This window comes from Solea senegalensis, linkage group LG10, assembly GCF_019176455.1.
Source record: "Solea senegalensis isolate Sse05_10M linkage group LG10, IFAPA_SoseM_1, whole genome shotgun sequence".
Classification (NCBI taxonomy): domain Eukaryota; kingdom Metazoa; phylum Chordata; class Actinopteri; order Pleuronectiformes; family Soleidae; genus Solea; species Solea senegalensis.
The window spans coordinates 13,342,474-13,367,547 of NC_058030.1; the positions used below are offsets into that span (position 1 = coordinate 13,342,474).

The following is a 25,074-nucleotide window of genomic DNA, read 5'->3' on the forward strand; positions in this document are numbered from 1 at the left end:
GCCTGCCGTTGGTAACAACTGAAAGAGTTAATGGGCTGTGATAATGTGTTTATTGATGGTCAGTGGACGGATAATCCGCTAATAATTTATCTCCATAAATGTTAGTGAAGTTTAGAAGAGTTGTTTCACTTTGTTCATGGTACAAAAATCTACGTGTGAGGAAATTTCCTGGAGGAGAATTGAAGGATTGTTGCTCACACACCGCTGGGACGGCAGGGGACGCCGTCGCCTCCTTAAGGCTCTGAAGCAGACGACAGTAAAGAGACGAAGAAGCAGAGGACAGTAAAGATGGCGGCACGGACACAAACGCTGTGGTAGAGTTGTGTTTAAAGGCCGTTGGAGGCGTTTCTCTGCCGGACACTGTCACGATGGCGCACCGCTTCTTGCGGATGTCCGCGGGCTGTAGGAACATGTTCCGCCCGCTGCTGTCCTTCAATGCTTCCGCCAGAATGGTAGGTGGACAATGTTCTAACATGCTAACTGGGACAACAACGGTCACAAGTGGCCTGGACGGAGATCACGCTGAGCGACGTGTGTCCTATTTACCTGTGTGACCTATGTCACTGACGCAGTGCACTGTGACATCACACACAGCTGCTCTCTGTGTTGTTCTCTGACGTCAGCAATGTTGCATGTGTGTTGGTCAGGTGATGTTCTCGACCATGACTGGACAGGTTGGAGGTGGGAGCCTATTGAGCGACCTGCTGCGAGTGAGTCGCACGCTAAGCTCCAAACCCCCAAAAGGTACGAAGAGGTCATTGTACGTTAATGATGATGTCACGTGATTAACCCTAACCCTCGCTGACTTGTGTTTATTCTGCAGGATTCGAAAAATATTTCCCTGATGATCAAAAACCTGGAAATAAGTCTGTCACGAAAGGTACACAACTACTGACCCCTGCTGACCTCGACTGACCTCTAATTATACCTACTGACCTCTACTTACACACCTACTGATCCCTACTTAAACCTACTGACCTCTACTTAGACCTACTGACCCCTACTTACATCTACTGACTCCTACTGACCCCTACTGACCTCTACTTACACCTGCTGACCTCTACTGACCCCTACTTACACCTACTGACCTCTATTGACCCCTACTAACACCTACTGACCTCTACTAACCTCTACTGACCCTTACTGACCTCTACTGACTTCTACTTTCTCTCCCCCCTTTATGTCCCCCACCTCTCCGCTGTCCCCCATTTTCCTTTCACCCCTACTGGTCGAGGCAGATGACTGCACATCTCTGAGCCTGGTTCTGTCAGAGATTTCTTCCTGTTAAGAGGGAGTTTTTTCTCTCCACTGTTGCCTAGTGCTACTGACAACTTCTGACCTCTGCTGACCGCTACTGACACCCACTGACCCCTACTTACACCTACTGACCTCTACTTACACCTACTGACCCCTACTAACAGCAACTGACCCCTACTAACCTCTACTAACACCTACTGACCTCTACTTACACCTACTGCCCTACTAACACCAACCCCCTACTGACCCCTACTAACCTCTACTGACCCTACTAACACCTGCTGACCTCTACTGACCCCTACTTACACCTACTGACCCCTACTAACACCTACCAACCCCTACTGACCTCTACGTACACCTACTGACCTCTACTGACTTCTACTTTCTCCCTCCCCTTTCTGTCCCCCACCTCTCCGCTGTCCCCCATTTTCCTTTCACCCCTACCAGTCGAGGCAGATGACTGCACATCTCTGAGCCTGGTTCTGTCAGAGATTTCTTCCTGTTAAGAGACAGTTTTTTTTCTCCACTGATGCCTAGTGCGTGCTCATTGTGTGAACTTTTGGGGTTCTCTGCGCTCCTTGACGTTGTCTATGTACAGTGCCTCGAGATAATGTATTTTATGATTTGGTGTTATACAAATAAAATTTAATTGAATTGAATTACTGACACCTACTGATCTCTACTCACCTCTGCTGACTCCTACTGACCCCTACGGACACCTACTGACCTCTACTGACACCTATCTTGTCCTTTCAGGAGCTAAAGCAGCTGACACTCAGAAAAGTGCTGGAAAGTCAGGGGGAGGAGCATCAGGAGGAGGAAAACGAGGGGGACGAAAGGAGGAGTCTAACTGGTACAGCCGCATGCAGAAGGTCAGTGGTTGTCTGTGGGCGTGGCAGGTCTGTGTGTGGGCGTGGCAGGTTTGTGTGTGGGCGTGGCAGGTATGTATGTGTGTGTGGCTGTGACAGGTCTGTATGTGGGTGTGGCAGGTGTGGGCGTGACAGGTCTGTATGTGGGTGTGGCAGGTGTGTGTGACAGGTCTGTATGTGGGTGTGGCAAGTGTGTGGGCGTGGCAGGTCTGCATGTGGGTGTGGCAGGTATGTGAGTGTGGGTGTGACCTTTGATTTGTTTCCAGGGCGACGTTCCCTGGGACGATAAAGAATTCCGGATGTACCTCCTAGGCGGAGCTGCATTTTGGACCACTGTTTTGTATTTCTTATTCTTGAGGGATGGAGGTCGAGAGGTCACCTGGAAAGACTTTGTCAACAACTACCTGTCCAAAGGAGTGGTGAGGATACACCTGAACTCTGATGTCATACTGTGACATCATCACTGCCGGCCAATCAGAACCTGTGTCTCTGTGCGTCCCTCAGGTGGATCGACTGGAAGTTGTCAACAAGCGTTATGTCAAAGTGATTTTCTCTGCAGGGAAGACGCCGGTGGACGGGGTAAGTTAGAACAGACTCCTCCCCCTCTGTGATGTCACCGTGGTGTCTGTGTTGGTCATGTGATCTCGCTCTCTCTCGCTCTTCAGTACATCTGGTTCAACATAGGCAGCGTGGACACATTTGAGAGAAACCTAGAGACGGCGCAGTACGAGCTCGGTGTTGAGGGCGAGAACCGGCTGCCGGTGGTTTATTCCACGGAGAGTGATGGGTGGGTGATGACATCATCGCTCAGTGTGTGTGTCTGTGAGAGACTGATATTCTTCTTCTTTCCAGAACATTCCTACTGAGCATGCTCCCCACAGTGCTCATCATTGGCTTCCTGCTGTTCATGCTGCGGCGGGGGCCGGCGGGGGCGGGGCGTCCCGGCCGGGGAATGGGCGGACTCTTCAGTGTCAGTGAGACGACGGCAAAGATCCTGAAAGACGAGATTGATGTGAAGTTTAAGGACGTGGCGGGCTGCGAGGAGGCCAAACTGGAGATCATGGAGTTTGTCAACTTCCTGAAGAATCCCAAACAATACCAGGACCTGGGTGCCAAGATTCCCAAGGTGAGGCAGGTCACGCTCCCCATGTTCCTCCCACTTTCCAGACATTGCTCCCACGTTGTCGGCGTTGCTCTGGCGTTGTGGCCGTTGCTGTGACCTGAGCGTGTACTCTTGTCTGTTTGCAGGGCGCCATCTTGACCGGTCCTCCAGGAACAGGAAAGACTCTTCTGGCGAAAGCGACGGCAGGCGAAGCGAATGTCCCGTTCATCACAGTCAACGGCTCCGAGTTCCTGGAGATGTTTGTGGGTGTCGGCCCAGCCAGGGTGAGAGAGTGAACTTTGACACATGTTAGATTCATTAGTGGACGGGGACCTGCCCCCCCAATTGTTGCACCTCCCACTCTCACTTTTTCTCTGTCCCTGATGTAACTTCCTGTGCAGGTGAGAGATCTTTTTGTCATGGCGAGGAAGAATGCCCCCTGTATCCTCTTTATCGACGAGATCGACGCCGTTGGGCGGAAACGTGGTCGAGGGAACTTTGGAGGACAGAGCGAGCAGGAGAACACGCTGAACCAGCTGCTGGTGGAGATGGACGGTGGGCGGACACATCAAAGCCACGCCTCTAGAATGACACGTGTGAACGATAATTGATGAGGTCTCACACCTCTCTGCTCTTTAGGCTTCAACACAGCGACCAATGTGGTGGTTCTGGCGGGAACCAACAGACCTGACATTCTGGACCCAGCTCTGATGAGACCCGGACGCTTTGACAGGCAGATCTACATCGGTGAGAGTGCACAGAGGTCAAAGGTCAGGAGACATACCTGACCGGACAGTATCACCATCATGAAGTTGGATCTGGAGAGCAGTTGTTTAAATGATCACAACGTGGTTGTCCTTTACTGTCACATGACTTTGTGTCTCAGGTCCTCCTGACATCAAAGGTCGGGCATCCATCTTTAAAGTCCACCTGCGCCCTCTGAAGCTGGACGTCAACTTGGACAAAGACACTCTAGCCAAGAAGATGGCTGCCCTCACACCTGGATTCTCAGGTAAACCAAGGTCCTCCTCCCCCTCCTCCTCCTCCTCATCATCCTCCCCCTCCACCTTCTCCCTCTCATCATCCTCCCCCTCCACCTCCACCTTCTCCGCCTCATCATCCTCCTCACCTGCTTTGTGTCCACCAGGAGCCGACATCGCTAATGTCTGTAATGAGGCGGCTCTGATCGCTGCTCGTCACCTTTCAGACGCCATCGACCAGAAACACTTTGAACAGGCCATCGAAAGGGTCATAGGAGGTGAGTCCACAGAGAGAGGGACCAGAACCAGACATCAGTTTAGATTGAGACCAGACAGAGACAGACTATGACCACAACCAGACCAGAACCAATCCAGACTGAGACACAGTAAGGACAGTGATAATGTGGCTCTGGGGTTGAGAGGGGTCTAGCTGCAGACCTGCACTGTCAGGACTCTTTGTTGCAGACCTGCACTGTGAGGTCTCCTGCACTGTCAGGACCGGAAGTTGATTCGAAGCCTTTCAAAATAAAGGCGACCATACCGGAAGCATATATTCATTACATTCCATTACATTGTCATTTACATGTCATTTATCAGACGCTTTTATCCAAAGCGACTTACAAAAGTGCATTTAAACATTTGGGTACAAATAATCAGCCAGGAGTGAGTTGCAGTAATCCAAGCATGAGATGACAAGAGCCTGGACCAGAACCTGTGCCGCCTTCTGGGTTAGAAGAGGCCGTATCCTTCGGATGTTGTGCAACATGTATCTGCAAGATCTAGCTGTTGCAGCAATGTTGGCAGTGAGGGAGAGATGGTCATCAAGTGTCACACCCAGGTTCCTTGCGTATGAGAAGGAGTTACCACAGAGTTGTCGAGGGTGATGGTTAGGTCTGTGGTGGGAGAGCTTTTTCCTGGGAGAAAAAGAAATTCAGTCTTGTCGAGATTGAGTTTCAGGTGATGGTCAGACATCCACTGAGAGATGTCAGTCAGACAAGCGGTGATCCGTTCTGCTACCTGTGTGTCGGAGCTGGGAAAAGAGAGAATGAGTTGGGTGTCATCGGCGTAGCTGTGATAGGAAAAACCATGAGAGCGAATAACCAAACCAAGAGAGTTGGTGTATAGAGAGAAGAGGAGAGGGCCCAAGACAGAACCCTGAGGGACCCCAGTAGCTAGAGGACAGGGTTCCGACACGGATCCTCTCCAGGTTACTCTGTATGTTCGGTTTTGAAGATAGGACGAGAGTAGGGTAAGTGCAGAGCCTGAGACACCTAGTTCTTGAAGGGAGGAAGTAAGGATCTGGTGGTTAACTGTGTCAAACGCTGCAGAAAGGTCCAAGAGGATGAGCACAGAGGAGAGAGAGGCAGCCCTGGCAGTGTGGAGTTGCTCAGTGACAGCAAGAAGTGCAGTTGATTAAAGATAGCACGCTTTTTGGAGAGTTTTGGAGAGAAAAGGAAGAAGAGAGACAGGTCTGTAGTTACTTCAGACGGGTCAAGGGTGGGTTTTTTAAGAAGGGGGGTCACTCTGGCCTCTTTAAGAGAGTCCGGAAAGCAACCAGATGATAGAGATGTGTTAATGAGGTGGGTGAGGAAAGGAAGAAGATCAGAAGCAATTGACTGAAGAAGGTGAGAGGGGATAGGGTCAAGGGGGCAGGAGGTGGGGCGGGCAGAGGTTATTAGGGAAAGAACTTGATCCTGAGATAGAGGGGAAAAAGAGGATAGAGAAGAAGCTGAATGTGTGGTTGGTAGAGTGGTGAGATCAGGAGGTGGGGTTGAGAATAAAAATAATTCAAAAATAAATAATATTTGAATATTTTTTGAATTTTTTTTGGAATTTTTTTTGAAAATAAAAGCGAGCATACTTGAAGCAGAGATGGGTAACAGTCTAGTGACAACAACTTTGTGTCATACGAAGAAACAGAAACAGTCTTTATTCACTAGAACGTTATGTTGCACACTATATATTGTCCTGTAAAGTTATATTAATTTGAAAGAATCGGGTTTTGGACTTTTGGGTAGTTTTTAGCGTTGTTATCGTATGATAGGGCTCACTTAAATGTGCCATTTTCCTACTCAAAGACCAAGAAAACTGAGTTATATCATATAATTTTTATATCATTTTGTTTGACTTATTACGACATTATTTGTCGTAATAAATAATATGAGATATGAGATGCATATTTCGATCTTAACTACCGGCACTACGCCGAAAGCGGAATGGGTGCAGGCGAATCAACACTTGTTTGCAGCCAGAGTGGAGATGCCTTAGATTTTGAACATGAACAGCACCCAAACTGAGGAGGCTGCGCAGGAAATTGGAAAGCTGTTTGACACCATGGATCCGAATGAGGAAGAGAAAGAATTAATTCTTGAGCCTTTTAAATTTATTTTTTACCAGATTGAAGATATGTGGCTCTTCTGTGAAGAGATTATGGACAAACGAGGGTACTTGGCGTACTGTGAGTACAAAGAGTAGAAAGAAAAAAAATTCAAAAGTTAAAATTGTGGAAAAAGTTGTTGTTGTTGTTGTTGTTGTTGTTAAATACTAATAATTAAAATCATTAAAAAAACTGCTTAGAAGATATTGGTTATCTGGGTCATGTAACTAGGTATTCAGTAATTCACTTTGAATACACAAAGCTAAGTTCATTTAAATCATCAACCCTCACACCCTCCATGTGGTCCAACAGCACAAGGTAAGAACGTAGCACAAACAATATTAAGCAATTATTAAATGAATTATGAGGTGTTATAATTGCAAACAAACATAAGATATGCCTATATAAAAAAAATAAGTAAATCAATATGTAAATGGATCCAGCAGTGCAGGGGGCTAAATTTTCAATGATAAATAATGGTATGAAAGAACAGTCAGCAATAGGTTGGAGTGTAGATGCATTATGCCATCACACATTAAGGTGTATTTACAGAGATGTATTGTTTCAATATGAATTTGTAGTGCAGACTAAGCTAACAGCTGTCCTTTTTGTGAATTATATAAAATTAAAATATTGCATGTTTTGAGTAGGCTAATAATGTTTATAGGGGATCATAACAATAGCTGTACATCTAGTTTGCACTGATTATCTGTAGAATAACCCAAGAAGTGGTCATAACGTTTTGTATTTTCTTTTTCTTATATATAATATTTTGTTCGTTTTTTATCTTGACATTTTCCTGAGTTTTTTCACCTTATACAGTTGAACTAGAAAGATATACAAGTTTTTTTTTAAATCTCTTTCATTAAACACATGGATACACATAAACATATTTACATTGTAAACATAAAATAAAGATCCAAGAAACATTGGGAACGAAAAATACGTGTTTCCGGTATGGTCGCTTTTATTTTGAAAGGCTTCGAATCAACTTCCGGTCCTGACAGTGCAGGAGACCTCACAGTGCAGGTCTGCAACGAAGGGTCCTGACAGTGCAGGTCTGCAGCCAGACTGTCTTGCTGGGGTTAGACCTAGGGGTTAGGTTTTACTGTAAATACCTTGGTCTGAGCTCTCATTTGGCCATGTGTGTTCATGTTTGAGGTCTGGAGAAGAAGACCCAGGTCCTGCAGCCGGAGGAGAAGAAGATTGTGGCGTATCATGAAGCCGGTCATGCTGTGGCTGGATGGTTTCTGGAGCACGCTGACCCTCTGCTGAAGGTCACACTCATGACTCTTGTCCATTATGTAGTTCTAGGTCTAGCTCGCGACACTAACACAACCTGCTTCTCGGTCTGTGGATGCACAGCAGCCTGTTTTTTTTTGCTGTAACACTGTTGCCAGTTTTTAAAAATGGTGGCTTTGATTCTTGTGTCGTGACTCTTCAGTGACAGCGCTCTCTGACCAATGAGAGACCATCAGTCTGTTGACGTCACAGTTTAGTATTGGCTAAAGGTGGAAGTCAAACAACAGCTACCAGGTTCTGTCACTGATGGAGGGGAAAGAAAACCCAGTAGAGTTAGGATTAGTCCATGACTGTGGTCTGAGCACTGATGAACACAGAACCTTAAACTAGGAAGATGTGATTGTGTGATTGATTTGTTCTCTTTTGTCCATAATCTGCACGATATTCTGTGAAACCTTTGACACCAACAAGACCAAGACCAAAGGATTCCTGAGACCTTTAGGGACTCGCATATCATGACCAAGGCGGGGCCTTTCTGTATGTTAGACATGTCTTAGTCTTGGTCTCATAAACATGGTCTTGATGACTTCCTCCTCTGGCTCAGGTGTCCATCATTCCCAGAGGGAAAGGTCTGGGTTACGCTCAGTACCTGCCCAAAGAGCAGTACCTGTACACTAAAGAGCAGCTGCTTGACCGCATGTGCATGACTCTGGGAGGACGTGTCTCTGAGGAGATCTTCTTTGGAAGGATCACCACTGGAGCTCAGGATGACCTCCGAAAGGTCACCCAAAGTGCCTACGCTCAGGTCAGAGGTCACAGGCTTCAGAGTTTGTCCACATTGTCTTCTGTGTCGAGGTTCCTGTCCTGACCTCCTGTGTTTCTGCTGCAGATCGTGCAGTTCGGGATGAACGCGAAGGTCGGTCAGGTGTCCTTTGACCTGCCCCGTCAGGGCGAGATGGTTCTGGAGAAACCGTACAGTGAAGCTACGGCTCGTCTCATCGACACTGAGGTCAGAACCCTCATCGGCGAGGCGTACCAGAGAACCCGACGACTGCTGAATGACAGGAAGGACGACGTTGAGAAGGTATCAACGTTTACTCTCCACGCCCTCTGCTGGACAAGCAGGGAAGCGTGTTCTGAACCTCTGTAGAACCTGTTTCTGATCGTCTATTTTTACAAGGACCCAAACATCATCACATCAAGTCTAATTTACTATTACGGTTAGGGCTGAGTGTCAGTCAAAGATTTTTGATACCAGGTAGTATCGAAGCATTTCGATCGCTACCATAAAAGAACCGAAGTTCGGTACCCAGCCCGAATTACCATTACTATTCTAATTTACTATTCTATAACTTTGTATGCTATAGTTATAAAAGTAATGAAGGTAGTAGACTGTTTCTGTTTGTCTTCACTGTTGTTTCACTTAGAACCCAGTTCAGGTCTAGAGCAGAACTTTAGAACCAGGATTTACAGTTAAAAAGTCTTTGCTTTAATCTAGAACCAGCTCTGATGTGAGTAAACCTCTTAAACCTTTAAAGTCTCCTGTGATCCACGGTTAAGTCACATTTATGGTCTGTGTTCCCGCGCTGTTCTCCAGGTGGCACTGCGGCTCCTGGATAAGGAGGTTCTGGATAAGAATGACATGGTGGAGCTGCTGGGGAAACGTCCGTTTGCTGAGAAGTCGACTTATGAGGAGTTTGTGGAGGGAACTGGAGGCGAGGACGAGGACACCACACTGCCAGACGGTCTGAAAGACTGGAACCAGGAGAGGAAGGACAAGGGGGAGAGCCAGGATGAACAGGTGGCTCGTCAGATCTCTGGAGGAATGCCCTTCTAGAAGCTTCTTTATCATCTGCATCTCCAGAGTAAGAGTTCTGCATTAAACCTTCACCCAAGGAACTTCTGACTGTTTTTGTGGGACATCTGGATTCTGAGCCACCTCATTCCCATCAGTGAGGCGTAGAACCTCCTCCTCTAACACCAAACATGGAAGCTCCACCCACAGAAATGTGTCTCACAGTTCCTCGCTATCCAACATCCGACTCCGAGTCAAACCAAGACACTGTTGTTCTGTGCATGTTCTGGTGCTGCTCTGAACAGGACTGGGTTCTATGTTGCAGAACTGCTCTGAGCTGGAGAACTGTTCTCAGAGTAGAACCGGTGTCAAGGACTCGGTAGAACTTGTAGTTCTGGTTCTGTGTCCGTCATTGACCTCAGATCTGCTCAGAAGAACCTTCAGCTCATGGAAGAACTGGCCTGAATGATTGATCCAGAAAATTTTGAATATTGATGGTGAGAGGAGTGATCGATCACTTCTGGATTATTTGTGTAAATGTTTGTTTTAATAAAGTCTGAAAAACAGCAACAGCTTTATTTATAAACCACTTGCAAACAAACCTTCGTCTTCTCTACTGGTTCTGGTTTCTCTGAGGTGATCCAGATCCTCTGTGATTGGCTGGTGGTGGTGGGCGGAGCTACAAACCAAAACAAACCATTTGTGGCTCAAGGCTGTCAGTGTCTCTGTGTCCAAGTGTCTCTGTCTCTCCACTGGACACTTGGAGACAGAAGTCTTCTACAGGGACAGCTAAACTTTGCCCTCTACAGTTCAAGTCATGAATCACACTTCTGACTGTTGGTTTTACTCTTCATCAGCAGAAACATCAGATATATTTAAATTTCAGTCAGTTCTACTTTTTTGTACCAGTAGTTTTAAGATTATTTATTAGTTTTGAGACAGTTATTATTATTGTTATTTAAATGTTTCATATAATACTTCATAACATACATTATCTCAAGGCACTGTAGATAATGTATGTTAATAATAAAGAACACCCTTACATACTTCAGAAATGGCCCGGGTCTTTTACTTTGAAACCTGCTCCCAGAGGAAGTGACGTAGGTGGTGACGCTGTTTCCGCTGCTCACAGCGACTCAAACGTCCAAAACAATCGATTATTGATTAGTATCGAGGAGGATCAGCTGAATGGCGGTGACGGTTTCTGCGGTAAGATCGAAAACTCACCAGCTGTTCGCATGCTGTGCTAACGTGCTAAGCTAATGTGTTGAGCTAATGCTAAGCATCAATCCAAATGATCAGCTGATCAAAGCTCGTCGATACGAGGGGAGGAGCTACGATAAAACTGTATGTGTGTGAAATTAGAATTATAAATATAATCTTATCTTATAATCAAATTTAATGAGATTATATTTAGAAAGTTTTTGTCACATTGAAGTGATTTTTACTAAAACATATATGTATGTATACACATATATATGAGTATGTATACATAGATATGTGTGTGTATATATTATATACACACATATATGTGTATGTATACACACATATATACACATATATGTCTATGTGTATGTGTGTGTATATATTATATATGTGTGTGTGTGTGTATACATACACATATATATGTGTATATATGTGTACATATATAGGTTGCATTAGTTTTGCTCACAGGATGAGTTTGTTTGTTTACAGGGTGCATTTGTTTTGTTCACAGGGTGAGTTTGTTTGTCCACAGGGTGCGTATGTTTTGTTCACATGGTGCGTTTGTTTTGTTCACATGGTGCCTTTGTTTTGTTCACAGGTTGAGTTTGTTTTGTTCACAGGGTGCATTTGTTTTGTTCACACGGTGTGTTTGTTTTGTTCACAGGGTGCGTTTATTTTGTTCACATGGTGCGTTTGTTTTGTTCACAGGATGAGTTTGTTTGTTCACATGGTGCATTTGTTTTGTTCACAGGGTGAGTTTGTTTGTTCACAGGGTGCATCTGTTTTGTTCACAGGGTGAGTTTGTCTGTTCACAGGGTGCGTTTCTTTTGTTCACACAGTGTGTTTGTTTTGTTCACACAGTGCATTTGTTTTGTTCACATGGTGCGTTTGTTTTGTTAACAGGATGAGTTTGTTTGTTCACACGGTGCGTTTCTTTTTTTCACAGGTTGTGTCAACTCTCATCATGGAGAATGGACAGAGCACCACCAGCAAGCTGGGCCTGCCACCACTCACCCCCAGCCAGCAGGAGGCGCTGCAGAAGGTCACTGATGCTCAGTTCACATGAAATCTGACCCAAATAAAGATGCATCGCCCCCTGGTGGCTGCTTCATTATTATAGGTCTTAAGCCATGCAAGTGTTGACACAGGAGGCTTGTGATCTTTGATCAGTTATTGATGATGACAACTCACTAATCAGTCACAACTGTGACTAATTAGTGATTGGTCAGCAGGTTGTGTGGGCGGGCCCTCATCAGTCATTGGTCTGAACCTGGGTCTACTCTGAGCTGTGATTGGCTGTTTCCTTTGTGCAGGCGAAGAAGTATGCCATGGAGCAGAGCATAAGGAGCGTCCTGGTCAAACAGACGCTGGCTCAACAGCAGCAGCTTAACAGCCTGCAGGTAAGCCTGAGCCCAGGTTTAATCTGGTTTAACTTTGATTTTAGACTCTGGTCTACCTCTTGTTAGTCTCAGGTTTAACTCTGGTTTTAGACTCTGGTTTAACTCTGGTTTCAGACTCTGGTTTATCTCGCATTAGTCTCACATTCAACTCTGGTTTAATTCTGGTTTAACTCTGGTTAGTTTCAGGTTGGTCTCAGGTTTAACTCGGGTTTTAGACTCTGGTTTCAGACTCTGGTTTCAGACTCTGGTTTCACTCTGATTAGTCTCACATTCAACTCTGGTTTTAGACTGGTTAGTCACTGGTTTAACTCTGGTTTTAGACTCTGGTTTAACTCTGGTTTCAGACTCTGGTTTAACTCACATTAGTCTCACATTCAACTCAGGTCTACCTCTAGTTTAACTCTGGTTTTAGACTCTGGATTAACTCTGGATAGTCTCAGGTATAACTCTGGTTAGTCTCAGTGTTGGAGCTATTTATTTATTGTTAGTATTTAGTGCTGTTTAGTTTAGTATTTTGTTTAGTGAGTATTTAGTTTTGGTTATTCTTAATTATCTTTAATCAATTTATTTGATTTAATTATAATTATCTTTTTTATTAGTATTCTAGTTTATTATTTGTGTTTTAGTTTCATTTGGGCACGTTAGAGTGGGACCTGAGGCTATATAGGTAGGCTGTCGGTAAGGGACCAGCATGCACCTGGGTGGAATGATGTTTTTTTACCGCTGAGCGGGAGAAGCATGGGACTTTTGTTCTTTGTTTGCCTGCACTTTTGGTTAAATAAACCACCTTTTTGTTGACTTTGGATATTCGTTTGGACCTCGTGTTTTTTTCGATGCGAGTACACCACAACCCATGGAGCATCAGTGACCTTTTTGATTGGGATAATTTGAAGTTTGATTTGATTTTCATTTGTTACATTAAGTAAAAAACCCTTCCCTTGGACTCAAAAGAAATAAGTACCACTGGACTTGTTGCATCGTGCGCATCATGGACGAATGGAAATCAGAGATTGTTTAATCACCTTTTGGACTCAGGCACGGCGAACACGCTGCTTCTGGCCCAGATCAACAAGACGTTCATCCTTCTCAAAAAAGCTGGTATGTGATCTAACTGTAAAAAGCTGTAATGGAAAACGGCCAAACGAGTGGAGTCTGACACAGTATTTCACAATGCATGGAATTCAATGAATGGTTGGATCGCTACATGTCTACCTTAACGCACGGCCACGGCGCATCCATTCATTCTTAAAAAGCCGATTGCTGTGTGTGTTTGTTTGATGAAGAGGATCTGTTGGTCAATAATAATCACGCGCAAAGCTTGCTCTTGTGTGTGTTTGTGGAATGTCATTGGTGTGTAAAAAAGGAAAGAAAACAATCAAACGAAACGGAAGAAATGTCTGATGTTTCTGCAAAGGACACTGAGGAGCCGTCATCAAAAAGGATTGGTAAAATGTCTTCTAAAGGTCTGGAATACAGTGTGAGAAGGTATCAGGAAAAAAGACGTGCAAAATGCAAACAAGCAAAAGAATGAGTGTGTTAATGGCATCAAACCAAAACGTTGATTCTGTAAAGAACAAGTTTGCTGTGTTCATGCAATGTTATCAAGATGCAAATGACACGCATAAGTCTTTTATGAGTCTACCTTTACCCAAAGATGAAATTGAAAGACAAAGTAAATACTTCCTGGAAAAAATGACAGTGTTCTGTGATTTCATTGACAGCGTAAAGGGCTGGCTCTGTGACACGGGTCATCCATATGTTGAACCAAATAAAGATGACCCTGAGTATCAGTGTGTTGCTGATGGAATAAATCCTGAAGGTAGCGCCTCTAATGTTTCAAGTGTAGAAGCAAGCTGTCTAAGATCACACTCTCGAGTATCACAGACTTCATCCACATCATCTGCATGCATTAAAGGAGACATATTATACCCTATTTCCCCCATTAAAATAGTTTCCTGGTGTCCTAATGAACATGTCAGTGACATGCTTTGGTCAAAATACCATAAGGATGAAGCATCATAGCAGTTCAATAACCCTGCTAAACCCGCCCCTTTCAGAACGCTCAGTTTTCGTGCATGGTCCCTTTATATGCAAATGAGACACAGGCAAACACACACCCACTTCTTCCAGGGGGTTTCTGATTTGTCCTCTTTACAGCGCTCACTCGCTCAGCTTCTGTTCCCTCTGCTCCATTCCTCTCCCCCTCCCTCCACTAGTTCTCTGACAATATCAACATGGCAGCATGCGCAGAAAACAGTGAGAGTGCCATCACAGGAAGAGACGTCCTACATAAGGATCGAGCCGAACAGTGCCGAACTGTAAATCAGTTAAAAACACTTAGGGACAGCACCGCTGATAGCCACCGCTGATCGCCAGCAGCGAGCTGCATAAACTGCCGCTGTATGTGACTGTATCAGACCGGTGACGGTATGCTCCAGAGCTGGCCATCAGTCACATACAGCAGCAGTTTAGGCAGCTCGCCACTCGCCGCTGGCGATCAGCGGTGCTGTCCCTATGTCTTTTTAACTGATTTTCACAGAGAGTGCAGGACCTTTTCTTAACAATGTGTGTGTTTGTATGTCGGTGAAATACGGTCGCTGACTAAATACAGCGACCGCTGGCCGCAGTCTGATGTGAAGTGGTGAGAACACACGAACACACGTTTGCTGACTTTATCCGGCACATTAGCTTCATATATAAAAAGGCTGGAAGTTTGTGTAAAACACAGTGCTCCACTGTGCAGCACACTTGTCCCTCCGTGTTGACATAATACCGCTCTTCCTCCCTCGCCTGCACTCTCGCAGGGACAAGGTGGAGCTACGGTGGAGCTCTCGAAGTAAACTTACTGGTGGGGTGGTTACATTTGCGGTGAAATGCGCATGCTGCCGTCATAAGTGGAGGGAATTCAACATCGAGTGTTTTATCGCCTATACCTACACTAAGGCGGACCACGAAAACATGAGTATTCTTTTTCTATACTTTGGCGACTGGTGGGGCCTCCAGAGTTCAATATAAGTATTGAAATGGTTAAAAAGTTGATTTTGCATAATATGTCCCCTTTAAAGCGGAGGCTGATAAGGCGGCGCTTCTGGAGCGCATCGCAGGAAAACTTGAGCTTGAAACGGAACTGGCAGCAATGAAGGCAAAGCTTCAAGTGTTGGAAATCAGTTCACAGTGTGACTCAAAACATTCAAATGGCATGAACTCTTATTTTGAAAGGAACAACTCTCATGGCACGAGTGAATTAAATCCCCATGCCAACACCTTTGTGCCTGACAAAATGGATAAAAAGGTTCATGCTCCTGGTTTGTCTGCTGAACTACAACCACCAGTTGTTAAGCCGAAACAAAGGCACATGAAACAAATGCATGAAAAGACATTAAAGGTTGATGCTCCAGTTCATGTGATACAAACTGTAAATAGAACTCAAATGGGACAAGCTCACCATCAAACCGCTCTGACAGACAGTTATCAAAATGACATTGTGAACATCATGCAGAGACAAAATGACATTGCTACTTTGCTTGCTCAACAAAATCTGTGCTCTAACCTTCCACCTAGGAATATTCCTGTTTTTGATGGAGACCCACTCCAATACAGGTCTTTTATTAGAGCTTTTGAAAATGGAGTGGAGGAGAAAGCACACAATTGGAGTGACTGTTTGCACTTTCTTGAACAGTACACCAGGGGACAGCCAAAAGACCTGGTGCACAGTTGTCAGCACTTGCCCTCAGAGCAGGGATACCACCGAGCCAAGAGTCTTCTTATGGAACACTTTGGAAATGAACACAAAATTGCAGCTGCATACATGGAAAAAATACATACCTGGACACCTGTAAAAAGTGAAGACATTAAAGGGTTGCAATCATTCTCTTTGTTTTTACGTGGATGTTCAAATTTAACAGAGCAACTGGACTTACCATCTTCAAGAAATGCTGGTTAAACAGTTTAACCATGATTTTAATGAGAGGTCATCATATGAACAGTTTGAAATGTCCACAGAGGATGTCAAGTTTATGAATGTTATGAACAACACCACAAAGTTGATTGAAAGCCATTACTGCATTGACTTACCATTCAGACAGGAAAACCCTCTCTTGCCAAATAATCGTCATGTTGCAGAACATTGCCTCCAGAGCCTGAAAAGAAAGTTTGCCAAGAATGGTCAATTTAAGGAAGAATATGTCACGTTTTTAAACAACATGCTGGCTCAAGGTTATGCTGAAGTGGTGCCTTCTGATCAACTTCAACAGAGTGATGGAAGTATATGGTACATCCCTCATCACAGGGTTTATCATCCCAGAAAAGGCAAGCTGCGAGTTGTTTTTGACTGTGGATCAGCATACAAAGGGACTTCACTGAACTGTCAGCTTTTGCAGGGTCCTGATTTGACCAACTCTCTTGTTGGAGTCCTTGTTCGATTTAGACAAGAGCCCGTTGCAGTAATGGCCGACATCCAAGCAATGTATCACCAAGTTCATGTTTCTGAAAAGCACATCAACTTTCTCCGCTTTCTCTGGTGGCCTGGGGGAGATGTTTCACAGGCTCCACTGGAACATCGCATGACAGTCCACTTGTTTGGAGCTGTGTCATCACCAAGCTGTGCAAATTATGCATTGAGGAGAACAGCAGATGATAATGCCCAACATTTCCCTCATGAAGTGGTTAATACAGTGAAGTGTAACTTTTATGTCGACGACTGCTTGAAATCAGTGGCCTCAGAGGAGAAGGCAGTGCAGTTAAAGATGTAACTGCGCTCTGTCAGAAAGGAGGATTTAACCTTTCAAAGTGGATCAGCAACAGCCGAACAGTGCTGCTGTCAATTGCTGAAGACTGCAGAGCAAAGGAAGTGATGGCGCTGGATTTGGACCAGCTTCCAATGAAGCGAGCATTGGGGCTACAGTGGTGCATTGAAACTGACAAGTTCAATCACAGTACAAGAACAGCCACAGACTAGAAGAGGCATTTTGTCAGTGGTCAGCTCCCTTTATGACCCCCTAGGTTTTGGCTCCATTCGCCAATCATGCCACCAGGACTGTTTGATCACAGTGATCTGTACATCAGGAAAAGGTGGAGGCAAATAAAGTACATGGCAGAACTTTTTTGGAAGAGATGGATTTCTGAATACTTACCATTGATGCAAGAGAGACAGAAATGGACAAGACCAAGGAGACGCTGCAGCTCCAAGAGGATCTTGGATGATGGGGAAAATCTTGGATGTGAGAGAAGATGCAAAGTGCCTGGTGCGTTCTGTGCGCCTTCGGACCAGGACCAGCATTCTGGAGAGGCCTGTGATGAAGCTCTGCCTGCTGTTGGAAGCAAGAATGTCACACCATGGACTCTCTTTTTTTTCTCTCTCTCTCTCTGGTTAAATAAACCACCTTTTTGTTGACTTTGGATATTCGTTTGGACCTCATGTTTTTTCCGACGCGAGAACACCACAACCCATGGTGCATCAGTGGCCTTTTTGATTGGGATAATTTGAAGTTTGATTTGATTTTCATTTGTTTGACAAACGGCTACTACACTCAGGTTTAACTCTGGTTTAACGCAGGTCTAACTCAGGTCTATATCCGGTTAGTCTCAGGTGCAACTCTTGTTTAGCTCCGGTTAGTCTCAGGTCTACCTCTGGTTTAACTCTGGTTAGTCTTAGGTCTAACTCTGGTTTATCTCTGGTTAGTCTCAGGTCTAACTCGAGTTTAACTCTGGTTAGTCTTAGGTCTAACTCTAGTTTAACTCTGGTTAGTCTCAGGCCTAACTCTGGTTTAGCTCTGGTTAATCTCAGGTCTAACTCTAGTTTAACTCTGGTTTTAGACTCTGGTTTAACTCTGGTTAGTCTCAGGTCTAACTCTAATTTAACTCTGGTTAGTCTTAGGTCTAACTCTAGTTTAACTCTGGTTAGTCTCAGGTCTAACTCTGGTTTGTGGGGTGGAGTGTGGGGTGGAGTGGCTCAGTGCTTAAGACCCTACCCTGTGTGCGAAAGACATAATGGTCGCAAGTTCCATCCCACCCCTGGCTGATTGTACTTAATTCCATTGTAAGTCGCTTTGGATAAAAGTGTCTGCTAAATGACATGTAATGTAATGTAATGTTATGGTTTAGCTCTGGCTAATCTAAGGTTTAACTCTTGTTTTAGACTCTGGTTTAACTCTGGTTTAACTCTGGTTAGTCTCAGGTTTAACTCAGGTCTACCTCTGGTTAATCTCAGGTCTAACTCAAGTTTAACTCTTGTTTTAGACTCTGGTTTGTCTCAGGTTTAACTCTGGTTTAATTCTGGTTTAACTCTGGTTTGTCTCAGGTTTAACTCTGGTTTAATTCTGGTTTAACTCTGGTTAGTCCCAGGTTTAACTCAGGTCTACCTCTGGTTTTACACTCTGGTTTAACTCAGGTCTAACTCAGGTCTAAATCCGGTTAGTCACAGGTTTAACTCTGGTTAGTCTCAGGTTTAACTCTAGTTTAATTCTGGTTAGTCTTAGGTCTAACTGGTTTAGCTCTGGTTTTAGTCTCAGGTTTAACTCTGGTTAGTCTCAGGTCTAAATCGGTTTTAACTCTGGTTTTAGTCTCTGGTTAGTCTCTGGTTAGTCTCTGGTTTTAGTCTCAGGTTTATCTCTGGTTAGTCTCAGGTCTATCTTTAGTTAGCTCTGCTTAGTCTCAGTTGTAACTCTAGTTTAACTCTGGTTAGTCTCAGGTCTAACTCTCGTTTAACTCTGGTTAGTCTCAGGTCTAACTCTAGTTTGGCTGTGCTTAATCTCCAGTCTAACTCTAGTTTAACTCTGGTTAGTCTCAGGTCTAACCCGGGTCTAACTCTGGTTGAACTGTTGTTTTTAGAGTCTAAGTAACTTGTCCTCTCTGTCTCAGATGGCGTCCTTGTCGATGGGTCTTGGAGACGCTCTATCTCCGCTGCAGTCGGTGAGTGTTTTTTTCTATTGGAGCGAGCTTTAGATCAGCTGACCTTTGACCTGTGGCTTGGTGTGTGTTTAGGTGGCAGCGCAGCGTCAGAGAGCTCTGGCCATCATGTGTCGAGTTTACGTCGGCTCCATCTACTACGAGCTCGGGGAGGAAACCATCAGACAGGCCTTCGCTCCGTTTGGACCAATCAGAAGCATTGACATGTCCTTTGACTCAGTGACCATGAAACACAAGGTGTGTGTGTTTGCACGTGTGTGTGTGCATGCATGTGTGTTTGCATGCATGTGTGTGTGTGTGTGTGTGTGTGTTCTGTCCTCACGTGTTTGTCTCTTTAGGGTTTTGCTTTCGTGGAGTACGAGGTTCCTGAAGCTGCTCAACTCGCTCTGGAACAGATGAACTCTGTCGTCCTCGGAGGGAGAAACATCAAGGTACAATATAGACCAGTCCAGACCTATACAGACCAGCACTGACAGTTCAGTCCAGATCAGTAAAGACAGGTACAGATCAGTACAGACAGGTACAGATCAGTACAGATCAGTACAGATCAGTACAGACCAGTACAGATCAGTACAGACAGGTACAGATCAGTACAGATCAGTACAGACAGTACAGACAGTACAGACAGTACAGAGAGGTACAGACAGTACACATCAGTACAGACAGTACAGGTCAGTACAGACAATACAGCTCAGTACAGATCAGTACAGATCAGTACAGACAGTACAGACAGGTACACATCAGTACGGACAGTACTGGTCAGCACAGACAGTACAGCTCAGTACAGACAGTTACAGACCAGTACAGACAGTACAGACAGGTACTGTCAGTACTGTCTGTACTGATCTGTACCTGTCTGTACTGATCTGTACTGAATGTGTCTCTGTGTCTGTAGGTTGGAAGGCCCAGTAACATTGGACAGGCTCAGCCAATCATTGACCAGCTGGCAGAAGAAGCTCGCGCCTTCAACAGAATCTATATTGCATCGCTTCACTCCGACCTCTCAGACGACGACATCAAGAGCGTTTTCGAGGCTTTTGGGAAAATTAAGTCATGTGTTTTGGCCCGAGAACAAATGACAGGACGACACAAAGGCTATGGCTTCATTGGTGGGTCACAACAGGGAAGTCATGTGACATAAATATGATGAAATATGACATGAATTGATGACTCATGATGACACCTGCTGACTCATGCTGACTCATGATTACACCTGCTGACTCATGATGACACCTACTGACTCAGGATGACACCTGCTGACTCATGATGACATCTGCTGACTCGTGATGACACTTGCTGACTGATGACACCTGCTGACTCGTGATGACATCTGCTGACTGTGATGACACCTGCTGACTCGTGATGACACCTGCTGACTCATGATGACACCTGCTGACTCATGATGATGCTGACTCATGATGATGCTGACTCCTGATGACACCTGCTGACTCCTGATGACACCTGCTGATGCTGACTCGTGATGACACCTGCTGACTCCTGATGACACCTGCTGGATCATGATGATGCTGACTCATGATGACACCTGCTGACTCGTGATGACACCTGCTGACTCAGCTGTTGTTCTTCTCAGAGTATGAAAGGCCTCAGTCATCTCAGGATGCCGTTGCCTCCATGAACTTGTTTGACCTCGGTGGTCAGTATCTAAGGGTCGGGAAGGCTGTGACTCCACCCATTCCTCTCTTAACACCAACGCCCCCTGCAGGACTCCCAACTGCTTTGACTAAAACCACTGCTCAGGTAAGCCCCACCTCCTTTTGTCCTGGTCCTAAGATCACCTGCATTTGGAAAGAGAGTGTCTCAGTGGGTCAAAGGTCTCCAGTGTGATGCAGCTGACAGAGGTCAGAGGTGACTGCACTAGAATAAGATCTTCCCCTGGTCTTTCCTCGGACCTGATAGTTGATGACTACATATACATATATACATACACGTATATACTGTGTGGTGTGTTCAGGACACTGTGGGTGCCTCGATCCTCGGAGCTCTGGCTGGAATCCCTCAGGCTGTCATGGCCGCCCAGGCTCCAAGTGTCATCACAGGTGAGAACACCAACACTCAAATAAACTCCACCCCCATATCACCAGGATCTCCTACTGTCCAATCACATCACAGCACAGTGTCACTGTGGAGCCGACGGCTGTGAAACTGCAGCGTTGCGCTCAGTGTTCAGGAATAAGAATATATATTGTAATGCCACCAGGGGGAGAACTAGCTGGAAGTCTATTGTTAATGAACTTCAATAGAACATGAGGACACACATGAGTGTGATTGACAGCTGCTGTCAGCAAATAGGAGCCTGGTTACAGGTGAACTTCCTGTTACCTGCACCTGTTACCTTGTTTCTTTTCTCCTGTTTATTTATGAACAAGCTGGAAAAAAAGGAGCAGTTCCACATGTATGAACAGTATATATATTAAAGGGACAGTTCAGGTATTTGTCAGAACCTCATAAAAAGACTTGTGTTGAAGGTCAGAGGTCATGTCCACCACTCACACACTTTGTTCCACTTGTTTGTTTTTTGTTCCACTAATAGATTTTTCTCTTTTATTGTCTTTTCTCTCTTTCTTCTTTCTCTCTGTTTCTTCTCTTCCCCCTCTTTTGACCCCCAACATTTGCACCGACAGTGACCTCTTAGCCCCTCCCCTTTGCTGCACACTGACCAACCAAGTGAAGAGGACTGTTTGTAGCCCCTCCCTTTAAACATAGTTCCTCATTCCTATTGGCCAGTGAGTTTCAGCTCCTGTGTGATTTGTGGAGATTCTGTCATGCTGTACATACACCCACACACACACACACACACACACACACACACACACACACACAGGTGAGTGGGCGTGGTCAGATCAGCATCTAACTGTAAGTATCACAGAGGAAAGAGGAAGAAAGTGGAGTCTGGGTTCACTCGTTTACAGCTACTTGTTAGGTGGTGATGTGTCACAGGTGGGTGGAGTTTAAACCACTTTTTTTTAACTCCACCCACCCCCCCAAACAGGGCGGTGCAGGTACGGTAAACCAGTACACCCAGAGTAGATTCTGGTTGGTAGAAGAGGCCGCAGGTCAGTCACAGTCCAGTGGGTGCAACCTGTGGCTAGACTGTCTCCACCCGTCTGACCACCTGTCCTTCCTGCTTCCTGTCTGTTTCAGGCATGACACCAACTCGACCCGGCCTGCCTCAGGTGGCTCTGGTTAACCCGGTGCTGGCCATGCCTCCCGACCTGGCTTTTGGTTGTGATTTGAAAAGGACGAGGGAGGAGCATCAGCAGGATGTGCAGCAGGAGGGCGCCATGGACCCGCTCAGCGAGCAGGAACATCTGAGCATCAGTGGCAGCAGCGCCCGACACATGGTGATGAGGAAGCTGCTCCGCAAGCAGGAGGTACAAGCCCCACCCACTCACCACCAACACATACAACCTCATCGTAATCTGCATGTACAAGCCCCGCCCACTAGGGGCTGGACAATATTGGACATTATTATATAGGGGCTGGACAATATTGGACAGCTACTTTTTATGATAAAGAAATACAAGATTTCTCACCCGATCCAAGACCCTAACCCTAACCATTGACTCTGGTCGTGGCTCTGATGGTGATGATGATGATGGTGATGATGATAGTGGTAATGGTGATGATGGTGATGGTGGTGATGATGATGATGATGATGGTGATGATGATGATGAAGATGAAGCTGATGGTGATGATGATTATGATTATGATGATGATGGTGGTGGTGATGATGTCTCTGGTCTGGACTCTGGTCTGGACTCTGGTCTGGTCTCTGCTCTGGACTCTGGTCTGGGCTCTGCTCTGGACTGGTCTGGTCTCTGCTCTGGACTCTGCTCTGGTCTGATCTGGACTCTGGTCTGGGTTCTGGTCTGGGCTCTGGTCTTGGCTCTGGTCTTGGCTCTGGTCTGGGCTCTGGTCTGAACTCTGGTCTGGACTCTGGTCTTGACTCTTGTTGTTTCTCCTTTCAGTCTACGGTGATGGTTCTGAGGAACATGGTGGGACCTGATGACATCGATGATGACCTGGAGGGCGAGGTCACGGAGGAGTGTGGGAAGTTCGGTCAGGTGAAACGCGTCATCATCTACCAGGAGCATCAGGGCGAGGAGGCCGCCGCCGAAGTCATCGTTAAGATCTTCGTAGAGTTTTCAGACACGGCTGAGATGGACCAAGCCATTCGGGCACTCAACCACCGCTGGTTCGCCGGACGCAAGGTAGCGGCGGAGGTTTACGATCAGGAGCGGTTTGAGAACAGCGACCTGTCGGCTTGAATCACACGTGGAACATTTACGATTTAGGTCAAACTAAAGTTCATCCGTATGTAGAGAGGGAGGCAGAGCCACATCTACGTTACTGTGATGGTGTGATGACCTCCGACCTCAGGTGCACAGGTCAAACAGATGGCATCACTGTGTTTACATGTTTGATATGATTGATGTCATGTGACATTTGAATCTGTTTCAGACTAAAGGAAGGTTTTGTAATTCCTGCTGCTGCTGCGTTCAGAGACAAACATGAACGTGAGGTCAGAGGTCGGTGGTGTGTTCAGGTGAATGTCAATGACCAAAACATGCAAATAAAACTTTTTTCTCTCCTCTCTTTGTTTACAAAGAAATTAAAGAGCTTTATGTCTTCATACTAAAATGAACGAGTGCGTCAGTTTTTTTATTCAGCACAGATGACATCTGATGATGGTGATGATGATGATGATGATGATGATGATGATGTGATGGTGATGGTGATGATGATGATGAAGATCATGGTAATGATAAAGGTGATTGTCCAGATTTCTGCTGGCTGGTCTTCCCAGCTCAATGCTCCCTTCTGGAAAGGGTGACCAGAACAAGTACGGCGGGCACAACTCGACTGTCTTTCTGAAGGTTTATTCCACATACACAGTTAAGCAGCAGTAAGTTAGCAATTAGACAGTTTGTTATCCACTTACTTCAGTCAGTTAGAGAGTCAGTCAGTTAGAAGTTGGAAGTTAGACAGTACCTTGTTGACCTTGTTGGTGGTAGAAGTTAGACAGCATCTTTTTAGCTACTAACTACAGTCAGTTAGACGGTCAATCAGGTTATAAAACCGACAAGTCGTACAGGTTCTGATGATAGATGGACCTACAAAGGCGCATACGAAAGCAATACATAACAAAACATGGCTTTGACGATGCACCTTAAAGGCACTTTAAAGGCAACGGTGCTTTGATACCAGTTACAACAATGAACAGATAAATAGAATGAAAGACAAATAGCTTTGCCTGCTAGAAAGTTCTACACCTCCCACTTGGCCTACTGATTCCTAAATCCAAGTAGGCCACAACAACCACAAATTTTGCCTTCCGAAATGGCTACATTGCTGGGTACGAACGCGTTACACACAATTTTACCTTTCAAATGGGTACATAAAGCTACATCGCAGGGTATGAACGTATTACACACAATTTTTTAACTTTCAAATGGGTACATGAAGCTACATCGTGGAGTATGAACGTATTACACACGATATGAATAACAGATACAAATGACAAATAAAGGTTTCACATTGTCCTTGATGACGCAGTGACGCCCTTTACCGAAACACACCACCACCTCTCGTGGAGGATGGTGGAGGGGGGTCTTGATCCTTTTTCTTTCCGAAACACACCACCACCTCTCGTGGAGGATGGTGGAGGGGGGGTCTTGATCCTTTTTCTTTCCGAAACACACCACCACCTCTCGTGGAGGATGGTGGAGGGGGGGTCTTGATCCCTTTTTCCGAAACACACCATCATGTGGTGGGGAATCTATTTCTGTTCCTCCACTGGCAACAGAACCACCAGCCTTCTGACATCTCTGTGAAGGATGGTGGAGGGACGGTTCTCCTTCTCTTTGCCTTTCCCACCTTGTCCACTGGAAACTGGACAACTTTGGCACGTCCTCACTT

General features: G+C 45.4%; 2 protein-coding genes across 3 annotated transcripts; both read left to right on the forward strand.

Moving 5' to 3' along the window:
• Positions 1 to 262: 262 nt before the first annotated feature.
• Positions 263 to 10,188, forward strand: afg3l2 (AFG3-like AAA ATPase 2). The gene is made up of 17 exons (XM_044036284.1): positions 263 to 452; positions 648 to 744; positions 824 to 880; positions 2,014 to 2,129; positions 2,393 to 2,545; positions 2,631 to 2,705; positions 2,792 to 2,913; positions 2,979 to 3,252; positions 3,375 to 3,512; positions 3,630 to 3,783; positions 3,868 to 3,975; positions 4,115 to 4,240; positions 4,376 to 4,486; positions 7,747 to 7,862; positions 8,432 to 8,632; positions 8,717 to 8,911; positions 9,425 to 10,188. Exons 1-17 carry the CDS (start codon positions 369 to 371, stop codon positions 9,662 to 9,664), a joined length of 2,367 nt encoding a protein of 788 aa, XP_043892219.1. The 5' UTR covers positions 263 to 368; the 3' UTR covers positions 9,665 to 10,188.
• A 531-nt stretch (positions 10,189 to 10,719) lies between these two features.
• puf60a (poly-U binding splicing factor a) lies at positions 10,720 to 23,800 on the forward strand. 2 transcript variants are annotated; one of them, XM_044036704.1, is made up of 12 exons: positions 10,720 to 10,831; positions 11,580 to 11,623; positions 11,775 to 11,870; positions 12,142 to 12,228; positions 19,087 to 19,137; positions 19,210 to 19,371; positions 19,473 to 19,565; positions 20,030 to 20,243; positions 20,726 to 20,892; positions 21,107 to 21,191; positions 22,297 to 22,526; positions 23,124 to 23,800. In XM_044036704.1, the coding sequence occupies exons 3-12, from the start codon at positions 11,793 to 11,795 to the stop codon at positions 23,421 to 23,423; spliced, it is 1,467 nt and encodes a 488-aa protein (XP_043892639.1). In that variant the 5' UTR covers positions 10,720 to 10,831; positions 11,580 to 11,623; positions 11,775 to 11,792; the 3' UTR covers positions 23,424 to 23,800. The 2 variants fall into 2 exon arrangements, with proteins under 2 accessions (XP_043892639.1, XP_043892638.1); XM_044036703.1 differs by lacking the exon at positions 11,580 to 11,623.
• Positions 23,801 to 25,074: the final 1,274 nt, after the last annotated feature.

Excerpts from the sequence above, each read along its gene's own strand:
- afg3l2 (XM_044036284.1), top strand. The coding sequence starts at position 369 with ATGGCGCACCGCTTCTTGCGGATGTCCGCGGGCTGTAGGAACATGTTC. Across the intron at positions 2,914-2,978 it reads TATTCCACGGAGAGTGATGG|AACATTCCTACTGAGCATGC; the intron begins GTGGGTGATGAC and ends TCTTCTTTCCAG. Across the intron at positions 8,912-9,424 it reads GGAAGGACGACGTTGAGAAG|GTGGCACTGCGGCTCCTGGA; the intron begins GTATCAACGTTT and ends GCTGTTCTCCAG.
- puf60a (XM_044036703.1), top strand. The coding sequence starts at position 10,811 with ATGGCGGTGACGGTTTCTGCG. Across the intron at positions 11,871-12,141 it reads AGCAGGAGGCGCTGCAGAAG|GCGAAGAAGTATGCCATGGA; the intron begins GTCACTGATGCT and ends TCCTTTGTGCAG. Across the intron at positions 19,566-20,029 it reads TCGGAGGGAGAAACATCAAG|GTTGGAAGGCCCAGTAACAT; the intron begins GTACAATATAGA and ends CTGTGTCTGTAG.